General features: G+C 37.6%; 1 protein-coding gene across 4 annotated transcripts in view; it reads right to left on the reverse strand.

Moving 5' to 3' along the window:
• GRM8 (glutamate metabotropic receptor 8) overlaps window positions 1–26,904 on the reverse strand; it is an 834,842-nt gene that overhangs the window by 97,188 nt on the left and 710,750 nt on the right. For all 4 annotated transcript variants that reach the window (XM_043873262.1, XM_043873263.1, XM_043873264.1 and 1 more), the window contains exon 9: window positions 9,516–10,451. In XM_043873262.1, coding sequence (XP_043729197.1) covers window positions 9,516–10,451 — 936 coding nt within the window. The remainder of the gene's footprint in view (window positions 1–9,515; window positions 10,452–26,904) is intronic.

Raw genomic sequence — 26,904 nt, forward strand, 5'->3', positions numbered from 1 at the left:
CCACTCTGCAACCCATGAATCAAGGAATTATTTTGAGTTTCAAGTCTTATTCCCTGACTTCCCTGGTGGCTCAGACAGTAAAGCGTCTGCCTACAATGTGGGAGATCCGGGTTTGATCCCTGGGTCAGGAAGATCCTCTGGAGAAGGAAACAGCAACCCACTCCAGTACTCTTGCCTGGAAAATCCCGTGGATGGAGGAGCCTGGTAGTCTACAGTCCATGGGGTTGCAAAGAGTCAGACACGACTGAGTGACTAAACTTTCACTTTCAAGTCTTATTATTTAAGAAATATATTTTATAAGGCTATAGCTGCCATAGATAATAATTCTTCCAATGAATCTGGAAAAAACAAATTGAAAAGCTTCTGAAAAGGACCACCCTAGATACCATCAAGAACATTCATGATTTATGGGAATAAGTCAAAATACCAACATTAAGAGGAGTATGGAAAAAGTTGGTTCCAGTTCTCATAGAAGAATTGGAGGTGTCCAAGACTTCAGTGGAGAAAATAGCTAGAGATGAGGTGAATATAGTAAGAGCAATGGAACTAGAAGTGGGGCCTGTCTTTAACTTTGATATTAAAACTGAAGTCCTCGTATACTCAAGAATCTTCACAGCTTATATTGGACATATTTTCTTTTTAGGACTGAAGGAAAATTCTCCCATTTTTGAGTCATTCTTTTATGTCATTTCTATAAAATTGCATGTAATTTTATAAATACTTTTAAAAGATATGGTTTTGTAAATATTTAATATTCTAATTTGATTTTGAACTGTAAATGTCAAGTATTCTGTTTTGGATTTTTTTATGTTATACTTTGTTAAAAAGAAAAAAAATTTAATTTTTTAGTCATGTACATGACTAAATTTAATGTACTGAAAATAAAAATTAAAAAAAAAAAGCAGAAGTGGAGCTTGAAGAGATGAATGAATTGCTACACTCTTACAATAAAACTTTAATGGCTAAGGAGTTGCTTCTTATGGATGAGCAAAGAAAGTGGTTTCTTGAATAGGATCTACTCTTAGTGAAGATGCTGTGAAGATTGTTGAAATGACAGCAAAAGATTTAGAATATTACATAAATTTAATTGATAAGGCAGCAGTAGGGTTTGAGAGGATTGACTCCCATTTTGAAAGAAGTTCTACCGTGGATTAAATGCTATCAAACAGCATTGAAAGGAAGAGTCAGTCAATGAGGCAAATTTCACTGCTGTCTTATTTTAAGAAATTGCCATAGCCTACCCCCTAATTTTCATCAGCCACTACCCTGATCTTCCAGCAGCCCTTAGCATCAAGGTAAGACCTTCTACCAGCCAAAAGACATGATTAGCCCAAGGCTCAGATGACAGCATTTTTAGCCATAAAGTATTTTTAATTAAGTAATAAGCATTTTTTAGATATGATGTTATTGCAAAGTTAATAGTCTATAGTACAAACTGAACCTTTATATGCACTGGGAAACAAAAAAAGAAAAATCTGGGTGACTTGCTTTATTGTGTTACTTGCTTTATTGTGGTGGTCTGGAACTAAATCCACAAGATCTCAGAAAAGGTAATGACCTCTCTGTCTCCCTCCACCTCTCCCTCCTTCTTTCTCTCTCCCATCTCTCTTTTCTTCCTTTATTTTAGTTTCCTTTTCTTTCCTTCCTGTTTTTTCATTTCATTATCAATTTAGAGTGATATACATATATCACACATATATATATTTGTGCCAGGTAATATCTTGAACCAGAAACTAGACTAAGTATTTTTTTTATATTTCTTTAAATGATGCAAATAAGTCTGCTTTGCATTTGTTCTAAATAACCTGGAATTTATACTAATATTTGGTTAACTATTTCTCTGCACTGTGAGGTGGATGGTACCAATCCATGTGATATTGCATTTAGAGATTTTAAAAAACTTCTCAACATAAAAATGGATATATGGTTACAGCCAAAAGGAACTATTTGCTTGCAATCTGCTCTTCCTGGCACCCTGCGTGCTCCATGAGATATAAGCAGCTACTGAATCATGGAAAATGCAATTTAAAGTTACATAAGTAAATTAGTCACTGCATTCTGTACCATCAACAGTCTGGGTTGTCATTAAAGTTCTGCCTATAGAGAAAAAAAATATGTCTATTTGTATGGCATTCCTGCTAAACATTTTGAAATAAAGTCATGGTCCCTATATCTCAGAAAATATTCACATTTGGGCCTAAATCAAATCTAATTCTCCAGCATTTCAAAGATATTAAGAAAGCTAAACCATTTTAGTGAGATATGCAAGCTTAAAGACTAAATTCCCAGGTTGACTATTTAAGCGTTAATAATTTATTGTAATGGACATAGAAAATTCAAATTTTTGTAAACTGAATTTCAATTAAAAAAGAGAGAGATGGAGGTACAAATCTCACCAATAGTCAAATGCTTAAATTAAGTAGCCCCAAACCACACAGCTTCCTCTAAGCCACCCAAAAAAGTGGGATCATGGAATCTAGGCTAGGTTCATTGCGCCAATATTTCTTTTTGCCATCTAGTAAAATAGGCACCCCTACAACGAGTTTCCCTACATGTCTAAGTCGGTAATATTCTGCAGCAGTAATATGCAGAACAAATGGGAAAAAAAAAAAAGTAGTAAGCCTGGCTAAGGCAGTCTTCTCTAGAAGGGCTATTTAACAGGCTTGCTTACACTGTGCCCTGGGGATTCCCGGGTAGTGGTACTGGTAAAAAATCTGCCTGCCAGTGCAGGAGACATGAGAGGTGAGTTCGATCCCTGGCTTGGAAAAATCCCCTGGAGGAAGGCATAGCAACTCACTCTAGTATTCTTGCCTGGAGAATCCCATGGACATAGGAGCCTGGTGGGCTACAGTCCATGGGGTTGCAGAGTCAGACATGACCAAAGCAATTTAGCACACATAGTGTGCCTTAAAATCTCCTTAATTTCATTTCTTTCTTCTATATCTTCACAAGCATATCATTTTTACTGAGTGTATAAAGTGTGTGTTAGTCCCTCAGTCGTGTCTGACTCTCTGTGACCCCGTGGACTGTAGCCTGCCAGGCTCCTCTGTCCATGGACTTTTCCAGGCAAGATCACTGGAGTGGGTTGCCGTTCTCTTCTCCAGGGAATTTACCCAACCCAGAGCTCGAACCCTGGTCTCCCGCATTGCAGGGCAAATTCTTAACAGACTGAGCCACTAGGAAATGCATAAATGAGCTACCATAAATGTTTTCTTTTCCAGCCTTTTTTGTTTTTTTTTCTTTTTTATTTTATTTTTTTCCTTTCAGAGTTGGTTGTAACAAGCTGGTATGATTAATCTTGACTAGACAGAATCTCCCATAATACCTGAAATTGTTCTGTAACGTGGGACACTGTGAAACCTTTAAAGGAATCAGCTTCAAATGACTGTAAGTGAACAAGGAAAGAAAATTCTGTAAAGTTTATTATGACAATTGCGGACACACAAGATGGATACTGATCACTGTTTTCCTTCCTTTCTTTCCACAGAAATGGAGAAAAAGTTAGGAGACAGTTATGGTTGGTCTGATTTCTTGTGAAAATTACTTCCATTGCTGTCTAGGTTATATTGACACTCTTACCCAGGTTTTCAGGCTGTTCTTTTCTCATCTGTATTACTTCTCAAAGCAGGACTTTATTATTGTTTTTAGAACCACCTCGCACAACTCTTGTTAGAGTTATTCACTTTTCAGTTTTAACCCAAGCATTTCAGCAACCACTTTCTGATGACACTTGCCTTTCTTCTAGTATTTTCTGCTGAATATATGAAAGCAGTTACATATTGCCTCAGAGCAACAACACTCTCTTCTCTCTCTTCCTAGTCCTGAAGATTCTTGTATCTGTTTTTAACTTCTGTAATCTTGTGTGATTCACCGTCAGGCAAGCCCCTGTGTTTGAAAAAATTCATCTAGTTGGGATGCTCCACAGACATGGTCTAAATGGTTGGAGAAATTAATGCAACTAGCTGGATAATTTTAAATGCATTTAATCATTAAATATTTCTGGAAAACCCATTCCAAGCCCAGTTTTATGCTAGGTGTCAAGGATATGATAGTGAGCAAGATAAAATATGATTTCTGCCCTCATGCAATACAGCCTAATAGTAATAACAGCCAACTTCTGTTGATTGCCTATTATGTGCTAAATACATCTTGTGACTCATAGCATTTAACTCTCAGCCAAACTACCATGCTTGTGTGGGTGTGCTGAGTCACTTCAGTAGTGTCCAACTCTTTGCGACCCTATGGACTGTAGCCTGCCAGACTCCTCTGTCCATGAGGTTCTCCAGGCAAGAATACTGGAGTGGGTTGCCATGCCCTTCTCAAAACTACCATGAGGTATCTATTAATACAAAAACATACCATAATGGGATGAGAGGATTTTTTTAAGTCAATCATCTTCCTGCCCTTTCCTAGATGGTATGAAGTCAAGTCTGCTTTCGTTTGTGAACAGGGCTGGGCACAGATGGCAGGCGAATGCTTCATGCTGCTTTATATCTGTGTTTGCCTTCTCCAGGGAATGTATTGCTATCTGCACAAATGGAGCCACTTCACTGCATTTTCTCAGCTAGTTCAGCAGAGCTTCAGAATTTGAACCCACCTCCTCTCACTCCAGAGTTCACACTCTTCCTGTCTCCACTCATCCACCTCCGCACCCTTGCACTCTTCTGCTCTTATCAACGGATTGAGTGAAAACATAAGGGAGATGCTTTTGTCATGCAAAAAGCATCTGGGAAAACAGCATCAATTCTCCTTTGAGTTGTGCATTTTAGACAAAACTAAGGACAACTTTAAGAATTCCTTTTTATATTTCTCCCTAAATCTTTAGCAGTCCTATATCACAATAAGTGATACTGACAAAAATTTTTAAAGAAATGCATTTGGCCCATCATTCAAGGAAAAATATTTTTCAGGAAAAAAGTTAATATGATCACTATATAAAGTTACCATTATGTCATACTCTAACTTAAATAATAAAATAACAATCAAGCATTTTTATTATTATATCATGTTATTAATGTGCAAAGAAGGCACTCCATTTCCTCATTCAATAGGCATTAGTTGAGAACATACTACACAAAAGGCTGTAACGTTAAGAGACGTATTCATTCAGATACACATCAGACACAACTTACCCTCCATGAACTGATAAAGGATGACACTGGAAGGTGAGAAGAGGAAATAAAAGGGTGGATAGAGGGAGTAGAGGTGAGTAGAGGGAGGGGTCTAACATAACACCAGGTTTCTGACTTAGGGTACTAGACAGAGGCTGCACAACTCATCCAGGTGAAGGAAGAAAGGTTGGTTCAGGACATATGGGCTGTTTGACATTTTGGAGCTTTATTTTCTTTTCTGTCTCTAGGGTGTTTTGTTTTGTTTCCACCCTATGCTCTGGTTGAAGCACTGTGTTCCTTGGAGCTTGGCAGTGTCATAACCTTTGTCTGATTATCTAGGCTTTATGAACTCAATTAGAGATAGTAAAATATGTATTTAAGATATTTCTGCCATCCTAACAATCCTTAACCACCCTTGAGTATTCTCTTCCTATTACGTTAATTATATTTTTAATTTTTGTCTTTTCAACCTAATGATGACAGTTCACGTTGGTCCCTGCTCATGCCTCAGTGTCTCCGCCCCTCCCCACAGGCTGATTTTTTATAGGAAAAAAGGTGTAATTAAACTATGATTTAGTAGAATGCAGCACTAGGTACAAAGCTAATAAACGATGTCACTAAAATGTATTAGGAAAAAATGTGATTCATCTTGATTTTAAAATCTGAAAGAAAAAGAATGTGGGGAAATTTAAATAATGTTTTGTCATTGAATGAAGACATACTTTAGAGAGCTTTCTGTCCTCATGAATGCTACAAAAGTCCCTTTATAACTGGATTTTACTCAGACGTTTTCTAGAACATCTGTTTAAATTATTCAACTAATTTTACTCTTTATTCCTACTTCTGTAATAATTTCAGAGAGACCTATGTGGCTAGATGGGTTTTCTCCTATAGATATGTCTCTATGAAACAGAATTCAGTGTATAGGGTGTTAGTGTTAGTAGCTCAGTCGTGTCTGACTCTTTGCAACCTGACTGTAACCCGTCAGGCTCCTCTGTCCATGGAATTTTCCAGGCAAGAATACTGGAGTGGGTTGTCATTTCCAGTATTCAAAGCATACTGGAAGAAATTTTGCTCTTCTGCTACTTCCACATTATAAATTCCGTGTCACAGGACGCATAGCTCTCATTTGGCTTTCTCATCTCACATCTGACTCCTCACCATCTCCCCCTGCCCTTGAGCTTGATTTTCTCCTGCCCTTGAGCCTGGCACTTGCTGGAGCTGGCAGGCGTCAGACAGCGTCGGCTGGGAGCCAGGCTGGGCCTTTGTACCGGGAAGGCTCTGGGAATCAGACTGACATGGCTCAATAATTAGCACGATGCTGGACACAATGCTCAATAAGGATCTGCTGAATTAATGGCTGTGTGTGCCGCCTGACTGTGGCGAACACTTCAAGCCGATGATGCGGAGTTAACTGGCTGAGCATTATAAATGGGAGTGGAGAGCTGACCCACTCTTTGGTCTTCCAAAGTCAATAAAACTTAGAGAAAGCCTGCCTTTAGAGATATAAATGTTTTATTCACTTTTAATACCTGTGTCAGTAATTTTAGCAATGCAAAAAAAAAAAATAAACAGTTTCAAACATTTTGTGTATTGTTTTGAATAATTAGATACTTTGACAAAGAATAGCAGGAAGCAAATTTGAATGTGAAGTGTTAGGATGACAAAGTGTATTATACAAAAGACTTTAGTAGTAAATCTCAGCTACTTATCATATAATAGCTCTTGGTGTAGAGCTGGTCTAAATTAAGCATCTCCAAGCCTAACTAAACAATTTGAGCACTTTCCAATGTTCTGAAAACTCCTAAAATTAGTGTTTCTTCTTGATTTCTTCAGTCATCTCCACGTTCAATCATATTATCAATACAAATAAATTCCAATTAGCATATTTTATAAATTGGTCTTACATTATGCTTCTTTGACTTACTATGATTCCACAAAGCTAAAAGAAGAAAAGGGATTCTGGCTAGCTAGCATTCAGTCATCTCTCTGGAGGCACTGATACATCCACACCCATAAGTATGTACATAAACTCGAGGTTTTTGGATGGAGTGGTACAAATCCCATAGTCCCTGCAGCACTGGGCAGCCTCCACCCCCTGACCTGTTCATGTGTCCATTTCATCCTGAAACTCTTACTGTCTCCACCACTGCTCCTCAGGGAACAGCTGCAACTCTGCAGAATTTCTGATCTGAGATTCAGTGGTCATTTTTTTTTTTCAATTACCTTAAAAAATAATTTAGTATGATCCATGTTTGAATTACTATGAGGGTGTTCAATAGCTTGACGTAGGGCCATGATTTTATTTATTCTAAAAATCAAGTCACTGAAAGAGTTATCTGAATAGAAATAACATCTCATAAGCACTTATATTTTCTCCCTCAAGCCCTTGAAGTCACAACATGAAAAGTAAGAGCAGGCTGTCATTTATAAAATGTAAGGGGAGTGAAAGCAAAAAAAAAAAAAAGAGAGTTAGATGTCAGAGCTCAGGAGATTTTGTTTGGCTATATATTTATTGTTGGGCTTCCCTGGTGGCTCAGTGGTAAAGAATTTGCCTTCCAGTGCAGAAGATGAAGGTTCAATCCCTGATCAGGGAAGACCCCACATGTCGTGGACCAACTGGGTTCCCCCTACGCCACAACTATTGAGCCTGTGCTCTAGAGTCTGGGAGCCACAACCACTGAAGTCTATGTGCCTAGAGCCTGTGCTCTGCAACAAGAGAAGCCACCACAATGCGAGGTCTGCGCACCACAACTAGATAGTAGCCCCTACTCACGGCAACTAAAGAGTCGTCCAAGCAACAACAAAGACCCAGCACAGTGGGAAAAAAATTGTTGTCCACAAGAAAGCAAAATAAACTATCTCTGGCTTTCTCCAGGTAAAACAATATATTTAAAATATATTCAAACACAAATACAAGTACCACTTAAATTGATGTTATTAATAATTCATTTAATGTGGACATTTCCAGACCCTGAAAAATATTGTTTTCCCGACTAGTCCAACTAACCATGTCCAAACAGATCTAATAAACTTTGAGAGACACAAATTTCTTCCTTTGTAAAATTTACAAATTTGATCCTAATAGATTCCTATCTGCATATGCCAAAATATAATGTTTTCTAGTTGTTAGCTTTAGAGCCCCAAACTGTCTTACTTTACTTTCCTGCCATTTTCAAGGACTTCCATCAGATCAGTCAAGTCAAGAAAGGTCACAGGTCTGGAACCCATGGCAAATTTGCTCTGTTCACTGGTGCATTTGCTGAAGTACATTTTTTATCTTTCAAAGTTGAAGACCACATTGATCTAGTAAGGGATGAATGCTCATACTAATGAGCTCTCCATGCGCTTGTTGAGTATTTTTCCTCTGAATTAGTTGAAATTTTAAGAGTTATGCAGGACTTTACTTGGAATGTTAGAATCCAGGGACTATAATCGCCACTGCCACCCCCACCCCAGATATTTTGAATTCCTCATGACTTCTGATGATGGAGAATGGAACAATCTTTACATCTTTACACCAAGAGAAGAACTTTCTCGTATACAATTAAGGCTGAAGAGCTATCCCTTTAGAACGGTAGCATTTGCCTTTGTTTTACAAGCTGTCTGTCTCCGGCACACCACCCAAACCTTGAATTCATGGTTAACATTAATCCTTTGCTTTTCTATACATAGATACATATACATTCAGTTCAGCATGTATTTCCTTTCAAACACAGATGTTCTTTACATGCAGTGTTTTATATGGAGAAGTTTATGGAAGATTAGAAACAAAATAAAATGATTTTGGGAAATTCAAATGATCTTCAATTTCTAAAAAAATATAAACTGTATTATATAATTATCCATTGCTTCTTAAACCTTCCCCACCATCCTCCACATATGGAAAAATGTGGGACTAAAGAGACATAGTAAGATGGTTCAGATTGAACTAAGCCATTTAATTTCTTTGTATTGTTGCAGTTTGCTTCGATGATTAAACCATCATGATTATTAAGAAATAGCTTTCTTTCAGAGTCACATTAGAACCAGAAAAGGAAGCATTTGTCATGCACTGAGATACCTCTGGCAGAGCTCACTCCTCTGAATCATGTCTGCCCTTTCTCCCTTCCTCTTTTAACACTTGGAAAAGAACAGCTATGTTAGTTGATAACAGAGCTGGGAGGAAGGACCAAGAAAGTGATGTGAGCTCTGTCAATCTTCAACCTCGTCAAGGAAAACACATTAAAGTGTTTTTCATGGAAATTCAGCTTCAGTCTACAAATATTCAGAGCAAAGTGACCTTGAATATATATAATACACCAGGATTCTTGGGAAAATACACGTGAGCCAAAGCGAAAGAAGGGGAAACATCTAAAGGAAGAAATTAATTCCAGGAAAACGATTGGCAAATGCATTTCTTACCTTTTCTGCTGACTGGGCTGTACCAAAAAAGATGGGGATGAAAGCTAACCAAATGATGCAGGTGGTATACATGGTAAATCCAATAGGTTTGGCTTCATTGAAAGTCTCTGGAACTCCTCTTGTTTTAATGGCATAGACAGTACAAGTAACCATCAAGAGAATACTGTACCCCAGTGAACAAATGAGCGAGAGATCAGAGATGTCACACTTGAGCACTCCCCTGGCGTTCTCTGGATCTAGAGTCCTCTGTTCTCCATAGTCTATGATAATGTGTGGTGGGTCCACAACAAACCAGACACACACTCCCAGGAGCTGGATGGAGATCAGGCTGAAGGTGATCACCAGCTGGGAGGCAGGACTGATAAACTTGGGTGCTGTGACAGATTTCTTCCCCTGCTCAAATATTCGGTGGATTCGGTTTGTTTTGGTCAGGAGGGCTGCATAGCTGAAACACATGCCGAGTCCTAGGAAGACCCGCCGGAAGGAGCAGATGATGGTATCTGGGGCTGCAATCATCAAAAAGGTGATTGAATAACAGAGAAAAATCCCCGTGAGGAGCACGTAACTGAGTTCGCGGCCCGAAGCCCTCACGATAGGCGTGTCGTTATAGCGGACAAAGGTCACGATCACAAAGGTGGTGGCGATGATTCCCAAGATGGCAACGAACACAGGCACCACCGCCCAGGGAGAATGCCACTCGAGTTTGATGATGGGGATAAGCTGGCAGCCTGTGCGGTTGACGTTGGGTCTCTGATCCAAAGGGCAGAGTTCACAGGACAGCTCGTCTACCTGGTAGTTGTAACCTTCGCAGCGCTCGCAGTGCCAGCAGCAAGGGACTCCTTTCACCGTCTTCTTCCTCTCGCCGGGCTTACACGGCAGGCTGCAGACCGACGCGGGGTGAGTGTGCTCTCTATTGGCCCACTGCATGTCTTCCACCTGTGGGTATAAAATATTAATGAGCCTTCCATTTTCCCCCCATTTGTAATATCCTAATCCTAGCCACAGGTTTGTGATCAATCACTGAATGCGGACAGGACAGTTTACCATAATAAGAGCCCAGAGTTTCTTTCCCTGACTTTATGAAAGTGTTAAATGATCGGGACCAATAAATCATTCACATCATCAACTTGATGAGTGTCATTAGTTTCCATTTACCTCCTTGATTTGGACCAATCTGACATTTGGAGAAAGATGCATTGATCCAAACAGCTTTAAAATCGAAAAAAAAAAGAAAAAAAGAAAGAAAGAAAGAAAGAAAAGTCCCATGGAAAGAAACGTGTTAGAGCTAAACTCAGATATAAATGCTCTGAAATACTGGCTAGGATATAAATACACATATAAACAATGAACCAAGCCTTTCTACCATATTTGGGGAAATTCAAGTCTCACTGTGTCGGTTTTGAAAGGAAATGGCAAAACTAGCTACTTTAATCTCTGACACTTCTCATGTGTCCATAGTGACAATTATATGAATGGTTTTGCCTCTGTTTAACATTCAAATTCACTTATTCCCTTCAGCCTTGCATTTTCACATTGTGGAAAAGACCTTGCTGAGTGAGACAGCTTGATGATGTTTCCATTAAACAAAAGTACGCTTAAAGCAGTGAAATTGATACAAATGAGTGAGATCCCCTAGTACCATTTCTATGTCAAGGCCTTAGGGTTCCCTCTCACTCTTTTGAATTAGACCATAGACTATCTCTATTAAAACAAAAGTGTTATTTTAAAGGAATTTTGCCAGTCATTGACCCCTTACCCTAAATTGGTTTTCTAGAGGTTCTGGACCCAATTCCAATGTGGGGGACAGGGGGAAAGGGGCTTCCTAAACCACAAAGAAATTCTGGGGCACCAACTGTTTGTCCTATAAGTCAAATCAATTCTGACATCATCTACCTGGAAATAGCATCAAATCTCACAAACGCTATAGGAAAAAAAACAGAAATTATGGGTCAACAATTTATTATGACAAGCAGCTTTTATATAAAAGGTAAGCTCCATGAACAGAGCAATTTTGTTTATTGATGTGGACAAACAATGATGGACACTCAATTCATCCTCAAACATTTACTGAATTTGTGAGGAAGGAAGAATGTGAGGGGTACCCCTGAGGTAGAAGAAGCCAACTTGAAAGTGCTGAGATCTGGAAATAAAGGATTGCTCAAAGAGGCAGAGAGGTAAGAGCTGAAGGAATGTTTAAAACAAAACAAAATGCAAAACTATTTTTTCCAAGACCAGCTCTATAAAAAGTCAAAAAAAAATCACCATATCCTGTGATAGCCTGGCTCCAAGCTGCCCCCCAATAATTTTACCTCCTGGAATCATGCACTCATGGAGTTCTCTCCCACTTTAAGTGGGCTGATTTGTGTAAACAATAATAGATTCCAGAAATGATGGCATGTGGTTTCTGAGGTTAGGTCATCGATGATTTTGGCCTCTGCCTTGTTCTCTCTTGGACTGCTCACTTCAAGGAAATAATCAGACTATCATGAGAGTTCTACGACAGCCCCATGGAAAGGAGCTGAGGCCTCCCGCCAACAACCAGCACCCACTTGCCATGCATGTGAGGGTGTCACCTAGAAAGGGAGTTGTCTGGCCCCAGGCAAGCCTTCGGATGACTGCAGCTCCAACTGACACCTTGACTGCAAACTCATGAGAGACCCTGAGCCAGAAAAACCCAGCTAAGCTGCTTCTGAATTTCCAATCTACAGGAACTGTGTGAGCTTGTCTTAAGCTGCTAAATATGGAGTTATTACACAGCAATGGAAAACTAATGCAACTCAAGTTAAGCTTTCTTTCCCATTCTGTGAACATCACCAGTTACACCAGTCTACTGAGAATCTACTGAGACGGTAGTGACAACTATCTAATACCAAAATATGCCCCCCAAGTTGTCTACTGTCAGCAATATTCTATCATCACTCTTAAGACTGCCTCCCTTTTGGGAACTAAGTGACTGAGACTGTTTTCATAAATATATCTACTGCTTAAGGATGCTTTCCTTTCTTGAATGTGGTGTGAATAATGGAGGGCAGAGAATTGTAGCCTCTAAGTTCAACATTTGCAGAGGGCCATCAAACCCACCTCAGGTGAAGTAAAGAATTCATGCATGTTTGATTTTAAATATCCTCCCTTGAGAAAGTAGATGGTACTTCATGTGTCCTAAGGGCACTCAAGATTATTAGTTCTACCTTGTCTGTTCACCACAAAGGAAAAGCAATCTATCATAACCCTGTTAATTTTCTATTAGCTTTTAATGATTTAGAGAAGTTATTTTATTTATGTATAAGATTCCATTAGGCAAGAAAAAAGTTAAATTGAAAGTGGCTTCTCTCAAAAATATTGAGAAAAATGAAATGCTCCACTGAGTGGCTAAAATATTGATTTTATACCCTAATGGACTCTTATAAGATAATAAAATACGTTTTGTGAAGGTTATGTTTCAAAGCTAATTATTGTAAAACCAAAATTGCATTTTGTTTGGGGCTTCTATAGATTTATAATGTTACTGTTGAAGAAAATGACAGTAAAAAAAAAAATTCTCAGAAACATTAAACTTCAACTTTGGTAGAGACCTTAAAGGTCAACTTGTCTAACCACATGTCTGATTCTTTAATTCTCAAAGCACTTTATTTTCTAGAAGGAAATGACTTATTAACAAAGAAATATACTCAATCAGATAGGCCTCATTACAGAAGATAAATATTCATCATTATAAGCTAAGCATTACATTTTTCTTGATCAATTTTTTGAATACTCAACTAGTGAAAAAATGTTTCCATAAATAAAAATTAAAGTTATAAGACAATGAAAATACCACATCTTTTAACAACTGTAAATTTTCTTTAAGTAAAAAACAATGTCATGAAATATGTATGACATATTGTGATATAATGGAGAAAACTATGTATGCTTCAGTAAACATGTTAAAAATACATGACTGCATTTCATCAAGGAATCTATTATGTATAACTATACTGTGTTTTGATACCATAGTTGAAGTCTGTGAGCAAACTAATATCCACCTCAAAAAGGAAAAACTAGCAAACACTTGAGTCAGGTACTTGTAAATACATTAGTATTTGAGACATAATTTATTTTAGATATGATGCCAAATTAAAAATAATACTAATTGAGATTAGTAGTATTAATAGAAATTAAACTTTTTATTTTTCACAACTATGCTATAAAATACAAACATCATTCAGCCCTCTTGCTTTGCTATATTAACAAATTATAGTATCTTCCATAATGAGTAAAAATATTTTAAAATATGTCTTCCTCTCCTTTGGCATTATTCTGATATTAGGATGTTTGTGTCTAAACATGTGTTCTAACAAATGGATGATAGCTATATTGATAGACCTTCCAGAGACAAAACCATAGCCCATTCCTGTCTTGATAATATTCACCAACAGCGATCCATTCTGTAGGCCCCAGTCCAGTTCATTTTATAGAACATGAACTATCAACCAGCTTCTGCTGTCAAATTCTATTATTAATGCAGACAAATACACCAACAACCACAAAACCAAAACTTTCTGAGTGTACCTACATTTTTTTAATCTTTAATCTTCCCAGACATATATTAAAGACATTATTTTTTATAGAATAATTTTCTTCTGTGTAGTTCTAATAGCTCCTGATAAAAGGGCTTCAAAAATATTTCCCAATTATAGGCCCCACTGTAATTTATCATTTTCAGTATGCATACAAAATTCTCACTCAATTTAATACCTCTATTACAGTGTCTTTTCCCCACATATTAAGTTGTATCTTCAACATTATGATTACTATACCTATGGGAAAATTTTAAAGATAACACAAAGATAACTGATATCTAGTCGTACCATCCTTAATTAGCTCTTTTCATGTTGCTCTATAAATAAGCATAGTATTAATAATCATTTTGATGACTACTTTGCCACTCCAGTGTTCAAAAACCCAGTTCTTCATCTGACTTATGTAACAGCATAATGCAATCATTTCAAGTGAAACTGGACATTTTCTCAAAGGTTTACTCATTAACTTCCATATAATCAATAGGTTTAACAAGTGTAATTAATAAGCATGAATATTTAAAATCAGTATGTTAAATATCAGAATTTGGTTAAATATTTTGTGAATCATATGGTGTTGCTAATGCAACTCAAAATAAAGTTTATCAATATATTAGTTTATACATTCATATTTATAAATGTTTATATATAAATATATATTGTTTCCTTACTATCTATCCTTTCTTTTGGGTCATGTAAAACTTTCTACTTCTGTTCAAAGTGGTAAGTAGGTTTCGTGTCCTTTGCAAATCTAGTAGGTGTGTATGATCCCCACATTGAAGTCACAGTTTTGTGTGATGTTACAGGTCTACATAACCTCTAAAAATGTAAATACTCCTCCTATTTAAAAAGACAATTTTAAATTAATTAAAATGTTGCTTACAGTAGCATTTAAAATAAAATACTTAGGAATAAACAACAAGTAAAGTGTAATATTTTTAACTTAAAGCTACAAAATATCATTTTAAGAAAATTAAAGAAATAAATGAAATTCGAAGTTCATGGATCAGAAGACTGAACATTGCCAAGATGGAAATACTCACAAAACTAATCAACAGATTCAACATAATCTCTATTAAAATCTCTTCTGACTACTTTGAAGAAATTGATTAATTGATCCTAAAATTCATAGGGGAATATAAGGGACCAAGAATAGACAAAATGATCTTAAAAGAGTGAAGTTGGAGAATTTACACTTCTCAATTTTAAAATTTCCTACAATACAAAGCTACATTAATCAAGCAGCATGATACTGGCACAAAGAAAGACTGATCAATGAAAGAAAATTGAGAGCTCAGAAATAATCTATTACATATAGGATCAATTGATTTTTTAACAAAGCTGACAAGAAAATTCAATGGAGGAAAAAAATAAATTTCAATGGAGAAAAAAAAATTTCAACAATGGTTCTGGCATAAGACATGTCACCAAAAGAATAAGCAACAATGTAAAAATAAATAAATCAGACTTCATTAATCTTAAGTACTTTCATAATTCAACAGATGCCATTAGGAGAGTGAGAAAACAACCCACAGAGTGGGCAAAAATATTTCTAAATCATATATCTGATACAGAACTCATATCAGAATATATATTTTAAAACTCTTAGAATTAAACTGTTAAAAAAGCATGAAATCCAATTAAAAAATAAGCAAAAGAAATGAAGAGACATTTCTCAAAAAAAGAGATATGAGTGGTTAATAAGCACAGGAAAAGATGTTTAACATCATTAGTCATCAGAGAAATGCAAAACAAAACCATAGTACCCACTAGGATAGTCATAATAAAAAATACAGACAGTATCAAGTTTTATTGAAGATATGGAGAAATTAAAACTCTTTATATTATTGGTGGTAATGTAAAATGGTACAGCTATTTTGGACAGCAGTTTGGCACTTCCGTGAAAAGTTAAACATAGAATTGCCATATGACCTAGCAATTCCACTCCTAAATCATTTCAGTCTAAGAAAACTAGAGACATATGCTCACACAAAAATTTGTACATGAATTTCATAAGAGCATTAGTCATTACAGCAAAAAAGCAGAAACAATCCATGTCCATTAAAGAAATATACTTTATCTATTCAATCAAATATTAAAAAGAAATCAAAAGAAACAAAGTAATATTATATGGTATGGAATAAACGAGCCTTGAAAATATGCTAAGTGAAAGAAATCAGTCAAAAAGACCAGTGTGTGATTTTAATTTATATGTACTGCCCAGAATAAGCAAAGGCATAGACAGCCAGTAGATTGGTGACTGCCAGGAGTTAAGGAGAGAATGGAATAGGGAGGATTTCTTGGGAGGTGATGAAAATGGTCTAAAATTAGTGGCAATGGATAACATGACTCTCTGACTATACTAAAAACCACTGAATTATGTACTTTAAAAAGGGCAAACTTTATGGTATTTGAATTATCTCAATAAAGCTGTTATTTTTTAAATATGCAAACTATGTTGATACAGTCAGGAAGAATTAACATTCAGTACTTCATTTGCTGTATAAAAAAAACTTATTGCATATCCACTCTGTTTGAGACACAAGACTCAACATGAGATTTCAACAGTGACCAAGACATGGTCCATGGCCTCCAGAGTCAGTGCAGGTGGGCAAAGAGATGGCAGAGAGCCAGTCGCAGCTCAGTATTAGACTCCCTGAGAAAGAAGAGCAGGGAAGAAGTGGTGCTTCTAGCAGAGGATTCAGCAGGGGCACTCAGCCTGGGGTTTTGGGATGTATGGACAGCAGCCTGAAGGCTGTATAGGATATAAACCACCAGGAACAGGAATCCCAAGAAGGCATCAAGCCAAAAAAGAAAACAAAAAGACATTAAAATTCAGGGATGAGAAGCCATAACAAACTGGAGAAATTAAAGCAATAATAAATAGCAAAAATACAGATTAAAATACTGGATGGAGTGGCAAGAGGTAGGCTAAGGAAGAGAGAAAATGCAAGATCATTTTAAAAGAAAATTACATGCAATTGAGAGGAGTTTGGATGTTATGTTGAAAGTGGTAGTTGGGATCCTCTGAAGGGACAAAGAAAAAGAAATGCAAAAAGGCCAAAAGGTTGTCTGAGGAAACCTTAACAATAGCTATGAAAAGAAGAGAAGCAAAAGGAGAAAAGGAAAGATATACCTATTTGAATGCAGGGTTCCAAAAAAAGAAAGGAGAGATTAGAAAGCCTTCCTCGGTGATCAATGTAAAGAAATAGAAGAAAAAAATAGAATGAGAATGACTAGAGATCTCTTAAAGAAAATTAGGGATACCAGGAGAACATTTCATGCAAAGATGGACACAATAAATGACAGAAATGGTAGGGACCTAACAGAAGCAGAAGATATTAAGAAGAGGTGGCGAAAATACACAGAAAAACTGTACAAAAAAGATCTTCACGACCCAGATAATCACGATGGTGTGATCACTCACCTAGAGTCAGACATCCTGAAATGTGAAGTCAAGTGGGCCTTAGGAAACATCAAAACGAACAAAGCTGAGGGAGGTGATGGAATTCCACTTGAGCTATTTCAAATCCTAAAAGATGATGCTGTGAAAGTGCTGCACTCAATATGCCAGCAAATTTGGAAAACTCAGCAGTGGCCACAACTGGAAAAGGTCACTTTTCATTCCAGCCCCAAAGAAAGGCAATGGCAAAGAATGCTCAAACTACTACACAATTGCACTCATCTCACATGTCAGCAAACTGGTGCTCAAAATTCTTCAAGCCAGACTTTAACAGTACATGAACCGTGAACTTCCAGATGTTCAAGCTCGATTTAGAAAAGACAGAGGAACCAGAGATCAAATTGCCAACATCTGTTTGATGATCGTAAAAGCAAGAGAGTTCCAGAAAAACATCTGCTTTATTGACTATGCCAAAGCCTTTGACTGTGTGGATCACAACAAACTATGGATATTCTGCAAGAGATGGGAAGACCAGAACCACCTGACCTGCTTCCTGAGAAACCAGTATGCTGGTCAAGAAGCAACAGTTAAAACTGGAAATGGAACAAGAGACTGGTTCCAAATTGGGAAAGGAATATGCCAAAGCTGTGTATTGTCACCCCATGCTTAATTAATTTATATGCAGAGTACATCATGCAAAATGCTGGAATCAAGATTGCTGGGAGATATATCAATAACCTCAGATATGCAGATGACTCCACACTTATGGCAGAAAGTGAAGAAGAAGAAAAGAGTCTCTTGATGAAAGTGAAAGGGAGGGTGAAAAAGTTGGCTTAAAACTCAACATTCAGAAAACTAAGATCATGGAATCTGGTCCCATCACTTCATGGCAAATAGATGGGGAAACAATAGAAAGAGTAACAGACTTTTTTTTTTTTTGAGTCAAAATCATTGCAGATGTCGACTGCAGCCATGAAATTAAAAGACACTTCCTCCTTGGAAGAAAAGTTATGACCAACATAGACAGCATATTAAAAAGCAGAGACATTACTTTGCCAACAAAGGTCTGTCTAGTCAAAGCTATGGTTTTTCCAGTAGTCATGTATGGATGTGAGAGTTGGACTATAAAGAAAGCTGACTACCAAAGAATTGATGCTTTTGAACTGTGGTGTTGGAGAAGACTCTTGAGGGTCCCTTGGACAGCTAGAAGATCCAGCCAGTCCTTCCTAAAGGAAATCCATCCTGAATATTCATTGGAAGGACTGATGTTGAAGCTGAAACTCCAATACTTTGGCCACCTGATGTGAAAAACTGACTCATTTGAAAAGACCCTGATGCTGGGAAAGATTGAAGGTGGGAGGAGAAGGGGATGACAAAGGATGAGATAGTTGGATGGCATCACCAACTCAATGGACATGAGTTTGAGTAAACTCTGGGAGTTGGTGATGGACAGCGAAGCTTGACCTACTGCAGTCCATGGAGTCACAAAGAGTCGGACACAACTCAGCAACTGAAATGAAGGGGCAAAGATGATGAGCTTTATTGCATAGAAGGATCACTGTGCAGTAGGTTAGAGAGAAGATGGAAGAAATCCAAGGCTAGATATGGTCAATTACCCATCAAGCTTAGGCTTTTGCTGAATTCCAGATGAAAATGATCAGATTGTGAAAGCTACATATAGGACTATAAAGAAAGCTGAGCACAAAAGAATTGATGCTTTTGAACTGTGGTGCTGGAGAATACCCTTGAGAATCCCTTGGACTGCAAGGAGATCCAACCAGTCCATCCTAAAGGAGATCAGTCCTGGGTGTTCATTGGAAGGACTGATGTTAAAGCTGAAACTCCAATACTTTGGCCACCTGATGAGAAGAGCCAACTCATTGGAAAAGACCCTGATGCTGGGAGGGATTGAGGGCAGGAGGAGGAGGGGATGACAGAGGATAAGATGATTGGATGGCATCACCGACTCAATGGACATGGGTTTGGGTGGACTCCGGGAGTTGGTGATAGACAGGGAGGCCTGGTGTGCTACAGTTCATGGAGTCGCAAAGAGTTGGACACAACTGAGCGACTGAACTGAACTGAGATGAAAGTGATGACAAGAGGAATCCAAAGAGCAGCAGTGAGCAGGAAGGACTTTGTAAGCAGCACCAGGTTTCTCAGACTATCCTCTTGGCCCAAGAGGGTGATTAAAGAATTTTAACCAAATGTGTGATCTCATATAAAATAAAATGTACATTTTTGAGTTCTTTCTCTCTCTATATATTAGAGATCAGCGTGGTGACAGATCAGGAGAAAGGATGATATACAAGTAAGAATAAGAATTAAAGGAGTAATGTCATACTTCTAGGCAAGACAAGAGCCTATGAACTGTTAGAATCAGTGATTATGAAGAAAATGGGATGGGTTTAAGATATAGTGGGAAAAAAATAGAAATAAGGGTGGCAAGAAGGAAACAGAAGAAGCAAACAATGGCATCCGGCCTTGTATTTGAGAGTCATCTTTAGCATTTCACTTACTTCAGCCTTATTTCTGATCAACCACCAACTACATGGCCAGGCATGATCTCACCCCTGCCTAACTCCCATGTTAGGCTACTTACTCTCCTGTTATACATCACACAACACCTTGTAGTCATCTTCAATGGCACTTTTACAGTAAGCAATTCTGCATTTGTTTTTCTTTTTACTTCAATAAATGGTTTTATAAATTTTATAAATTATGTTCCTTAGAATCACTTAAAGGCTTTACTCAAAATATATCTCACTTGGAAGCAGTTCTTAGAGATTACGGTTTAACAGGTCTGGGAAGGAACCTCAACTTGGCATTTTTAAAAGAAGCCCTTCTTCTTTCAGTGATTCTGTCATGTAATTAGTGAACCACACTTTGCTAAGCACCAAGTTAAATTTATTTTTCTCAGGAGATGAAGAGCCTATTCTGTTTTTCCACCATTGCGTTCCAAAGCCTAATGCGGTGACTAACCCCCAATGAACATCCATAAATATTTGTTGAATGAATGAAGAAGGACTGGAAGAACAAGTGAACAGGTGACGGTGTCTTTTACCCAAAGTCCCAGGGAGGCTTTCAAGCCAGGAAGCTCAGGAATCAGATGAACACATCAGCTGTGCTCATGAGTCAGGTTTGCCTGAGGCAAAGATTTCCAAGGCACAGTCATATGCAAGGCAGTTGAGACCATGAATATGTATTAGCAAATTCTCACCCACAAAAACAATGGAATGTGTGAAAGGAAGATGTCACAAATGGAGACATGGAAAGAGCAAAATTTAAAGAGCAGACTCAGATAGATTAGCAAAAGAGGATGGGAAAACATGGCCAGATGGAAACTAGGGAAGAATCTAGTCCAGGGTCCAAGAAACCCAACAAACTATTTTCAGAAATGAGGAAGTGCTCAGTGCTGCCCAAAGACAGATTTCATGAAGATACAATTTGAAAATTGAGAGTCAAAAAAAAAAAAAAAAGAAAATTGAGAGTCCTTGGTTACCTTCATAAGAAAAAAAAAAATTAACTTTTCTGTGAAATCTTCTCAAACGACTCTATACCACTCAGGTGGGTATATTCCTCCCCAGGATTTCATTAGATACCATTATGTATTTTATTATAACTCTTTGACATTATATTGGGACTCTCTGTTCACTCATTCATTTCCTCACCAGACAGAGAGCAGAGAATCTCAAGGACAGATATTCTTACCTCCCATTATCTGTATTAAGACCTAGGATTCAGTAGGAATTCAATATTTGAAAAAAAAGACATAAATTGATTAATAATTAGAATGTGTGGTAAACACATCTATTACTACTCCAAATATATAACAACTCTCTATTTGGGGTTTTAAGTAGGATGGTAACAAACATACTCTTCCTAAATCTGTGTGGCCTCTATATCATTTCATCCATACCTTCAGAGAAGCCAATCTGGGGGACACTGTGCTCTGAAGGGCTTCCCTAATGGCTCAGAGGTTAAAGTGTCTGCCTGCAATACGGGAGACCTGGGTTCGATCTCTGGGTTGGGGAGATCCCCTGGAGAAGGAAATGGCAACTTCTCCAGTATTCTTGCCTGAAGAATCCCATGGATGGAGGAGCCTGGTGGGCTACAGTCCATGGGGCCGCAAAGAGTCGGACACGACTGAGAGACTTCACTTCACTTCATTATACTCTGATCTTATAGGGATGCACCTTAGAGGGATGTTGGAAAGATCTAACAAGCTGATATCTATGAAGGTGGTTGGTGAAAAGAAAATGTAAAGGGTAGTCTGAAACTCTTCATATGCCTTGATTTAGGACTGAGAGGCAGCATTGGAAAGAAGGTAACCACTCTCCACCTATTATTAAACATAGCTGTCCTGTTTAAAAAAAAAAAAAAAAAACTATGTCAGCTGCAACAGACAAAACCACGGTCTTTGGATTTCATCCAGATCTGCTATTTCGTGCTTTTATTTTCCCATAATCTTGGCTCTTAATGTCAGTTCCTGGTAATTGCCACAGGAGATGCCCCTTGACTCACCCCAACTCTGCAGAGAAAAGCATCTAGGCCAGTGCCTCCTGCCCTTGACTCTGAGGATGAAGAGGGTGGCATCTGCCAGGGAGGATGTTGGGATGAGCATTGCAGGATGACTGTTTTGGAGGACCAGTAAGGAAGTCATACCTACAATACTTTCATTGAATGGAATGCACTCACCCTATGATAGCGTTTCACCCCAACATACTACATATGCAAATATCCAGGGAGCATGGGGTATTTGTAGCCATAGTACTGAAACTGGGTAATCTTTTCCCTTAATTTTAAGTTTGTGATAAAAATCATAATTTGAATGCTATGAAGAGTAGTCATTTTAACTCAAAAGACGTTGAGTTATAACTTGTATTATTATGTTTATGATTATATTTTAAATGACCAAAATATTTTTTTTATATAAACGCTTTCTATTTAAGGGCTTCCCTGATAACTCAGTTGGTAAAAAATCCACCTGGAATGGAGGAGACCCTGGTTCAATTCCTGGGTCAGGAAGATCCCCTGGAGAAGGGATAGGCTACCCACTCCAGTATTCTTGCGTTTCCCTTGTGGCTCAGCTGGTAAAGAATCCACCTGCAATGTGGGAGACCTGGGTTTGAGCCCTGGGTTGGGAAGATCCCCTGGAGAAGAGAAAGGCTACCCACTCCAGTATTCTGGCCTGGAGAGTTCCATGGACTGTAGTCCATGGGGTCGCAAAGAGTTAGACACGACTGAGTGAATTTCACTTTTCCATTTAAGATTAATTCATTTGAATGTTTACTATAAAATGACTATTTCAATCACTAAGAATGATTTGACATGCTAGATGTTTTCTGAATATAATTTAAAAGCTTTCCTATTTTTAATTTGAAATCTTAAAATATGATATAAAGATCATATATGAATAACTACATTATGGACATTGTGCCTATATTTTATGATGACTAAATTCAGTTAAGCAGATCCTTCATTGCTAATAAGTAAATAATATGAAAATCAGCCTGGAGTAATACTCCCTATAAGCAATCTTTTTGACTCAGGATATTCCTTTAAATTATTCACATTTCTTATTTTTCCTACACTAAGTTGATTTATAAATGCATGCAAAACTAAAACAATTCTTTATAAAGCATTTTGAGATGTTTTGGACAATGTAATAGATGTTCAGTGCAAAACACTTGTCTCTTTCAATCTTAGCCCATATCACTCAAAGTGTATTTAACTCAATCTGTGGAAATTTATAGGAAGTGAATGCTTTCAGAATGTGAGAAGCTAGACAATGAGGTTTAGAATGAATTATTTCCAGTGGAAAGCTACTTTATATAGCTAAGCAAACAGAACATAAAAAAGTGATAATGATGATAAGCGCTAACATTTATTGAGGGTATACTATGTGTCGGAACTGTCCTAAGCACAGAACATTAAATGCTTACAACACCCCATTTGGTTTAAGGGATCACAGAGCAGTAGGTGACTTGCCCTGCATTACACAGTTACTAAGTGATGGAGGGGTATGATGTCATACACCCAATCATAGCACATTATTTTCTGTACCTGATGGCTTCCAGGGCAGTGCATGACATGATGGATGGTAGAAAAAAATTAAAACTGACCGAAGATCCAGAATAGAGAGATGAGGAGATAATGGAGCAGGCATAACCCATTTAAAGTAAAAGTCCAGATGCAAGAGATGTGGCCCCAGATAGGAGAGGCCCTAGACAAGAGCAGAAGAGTGAATGAGATCAGAGCAAATCAGTTTATTGGGGATGGAAAGAAGATTAGAAAGGATCAAAAGCATTTGCTGATAATTTGCTTAAAGGATTTTTTCACACCAGATCCAGTATAAAAACCTTAGATAAGATTAAAAAACATTTGCTTCATGGTTTGAGTACACTTCAGCCTAGGGATTCCTTCACCCTCAAAGTTATTACAGTGAAACCCTGTCTCCAACTAAGATTCTTCTAGCTATTACATTCCATATAAGAACATCATAAAGGAAACTGTATCAATTTAGCATGCCTTATTCACAGTAACCCTGAATGGCACTCCTCCTGCCTGAAAGGTGTTCATAACTTAATCCCAAATGAATATATGCAAACTAAGATACTTTATTTGAAATAAAAAGAGAAGACACCCAGTTTAAAAAATCTCACTTCTATACTGAATTTCTAGGGACTGCAGACTCTTTATACTACCCACACAGAGACAGGAGGGAAACTGTTAAGTACCAGCAAAAAAGGCTGCTGCAGCCAGGAAGGAATAGAGTTATCATAACTGAGACATGTCATAAAAATAAATGACTTTGGGAAAAATAGTGAGAACCTGATGTGGCTTTTTAGCCCCAAACCTAAAGGCTAAAGACTTCCAACCGATTGCAGAATAGAAAGATTGAGAGAGATAAAGAAAAGTTCCCTTGGATCAGCAGGAGCAAAGTGACCAGATAAAAAAGAACAGAGACAATGAGAAATTGAATGATACAAGAGGAGACCTCAGCCAGCAGCAAATATAACTCAGGAATACACTCAAATACTTTCTAGAACTGTTTGTTTTTATGCTTCAGTTCATAGGATAAATAGTATTGAAACACAATGTTAAGACTGTTGCTTAGAATGTGAAACTTTGAACAAATGCAGATATAAAAACTGAATTGTCTGAAACTGGCTCCGACGGTAAAGCATCTGCCTACAATGTCAGAGATCCGGGTTCAATCCCTGGAGAAGCAAATGGCAACCCACTCCAGTATTCTTGTCTGGAAAATCCCATGGATGGAGGAACTTGGTTGGCTATAGTCCATGGGGTCGCAAAGAGTCAGACACGACTGAGCGACTTCACTTTCACTTTTACAGGGAAAAACCCACATGATATTGATGTGTTTATTCTGAAAGAGAAGTGACAAATATATCAGAACTAAGACAACAATATAAGAAAATGAGCTCTCTGACGTCAGAAGAGAAACATTTTCGATCAGTCATATCTAGCTAAGTGAAAGTGTAAGTATTAGTTACTCAGTCATGTCCAACTCTTTACAACCCAATGAACTGTAGCTGTCCAAGGAATTCTCCAAGCAAGAATACTGGAGTGGGTATCCATTCCTTTCTCCAGGGGATCTTCCAACCAGGATTCAAACACAGGCAAATTCTTAACCATCTGAGCCACCAGGGAAGTCCTATATAGCTAAGAATGTCCTGCAATTATGAAGAAGTTATTTATTTATTTATTCGAAAACATGAATTTCAATAGCAGTATAATCAACAAGGTAGGTACTAGGAATATAAAAATGAATTAAGCAACGTTTGAGCACACAAATATCTTGGGAATTTAGAAGGGACTTGAATTCAATGCTAAAATCATGTGATCAAATATTTGGTGTTACTGAAGCTGGGTCATACCTGACTCAAAAAAAAAAAAACAAAAAAGACTAAAGATTTTCTCTCTAGAAAAGGTAAAACTAGAGGCAGGACACCAGGTACATTTGGGATCAGGGTACCACAATGGCATCAGTTGTGATAAGTAAAAATATGAATGCTGAATTGTGAATTTTTCCATTTTCTTACCCTGCCAGGCTCACAGAGTACCACCAGTCTCGCTTACACCCTCTAAGTAGAGGATTTCAAGACTCATCTTTGGGAGACTTTTAGTTAGATCCATCAGCCTGGAAGAAAAGACCTAAACATTGTGACGTGAGGTGATTCCCTAGGGACATACACTGTCATCAAACACATTCCCGTGTAGAGAGCTGTTGACCAGACTTTCCCTGCACTCTTAGATATGAGTGGAATCCAAGGGTCATGGGGCATGAAGACAATTTCTACTATGAACACTAGGTATTGCATCAAACACATACGGGAAAAAGGAAATTTCAGTATATAAAGGCTATACCTGGAGACAAAAACATTAAAAATTATTAATACCTTCAGAGAGTTTTTTAAATTACATCCATAAAACAAGAATATTCTGTGGAAAAGGAACATTCATAGAGAATGAAATAACTCATAAATTGCAAATCTTTATAACAATATACTTAATCATATTAATTCTATTCATAATTATAATTCTAGATAACTGAATTAATTATAATTCTGAATTATAATTTCAGAAACAGAAATCAATAGAAGAATTAGAAGGTAAAGTTGAAGTAATATCCCAGGAAGTAGATTAAAGAGACATAGAAGGACTTCCCCGGTGGTGCAGTAGATGGGAGTCTGCCTGCCAATGCAGGGGACATGGATCCGATCCCTGGTCCAGGAGGATTCCACGTGCCACAAAGCAACTGAGCCCCTGAGCCAAAACTACTGAAGCCTGCATGCCTAGAGCCTGTGCTCTGAAAGATAAGCCAATACACTGAGAAGCCCACTCACTGCAATGAGGAGTTGTTGTTCAGTTGCTAAGTCATGTCCAGCACTTTGCGACTCCGTGAACTGCAGCATACCATGCTTCCCTGTCCTTCATTATCTCGGCCCCTGCACAAAGCAACGACGACTCACTGCAGCCAACCATTTATTAATTTTAAAAGAGACATAGAAAAGGAAATCAGGAGAACATGAAAGGATCAGTCAAGGATTTAAATAATAATTCCAGAAAAGGAAAATGAAACATTTGAATTATTAAACCAAAAAATTTCCTAGAAGCAAAGAAAAAGACACTTCAGAATAAAAGGACCTACTGGGTGTCCTTTTATTGTACTGAGTACAATAAATACAAATTGTACACATATTACAGTATATCCTGTTGAGATTTCAGAATAAAGAAGACAAATTGGAGATCACAAAATATTCTGGTGCAAAAAAAAAAACAAAAAAAACAAATTACAAAGAATGACAATCAGAATACCCCAAGAGCCAGGGAACAATGAAACAGTGTCTTCAAATTCTAAAGTAAAATGATTTTCAACCTAAACTTTGGTAATTTGCAGTGTAAA

Source organism: Cervus elaphus, chromosome 18 (genome assembly GCF_910594005.1).
Source record: "Cervus elaphus chromosome 18, mCerEla1.1, whole genome shotgun sequence".
NCBI lineage: Eukaryota > Metazoa > Chordata > Mammalia > Artiodactyla > Cervidae > Cervus > Cervus elaphus.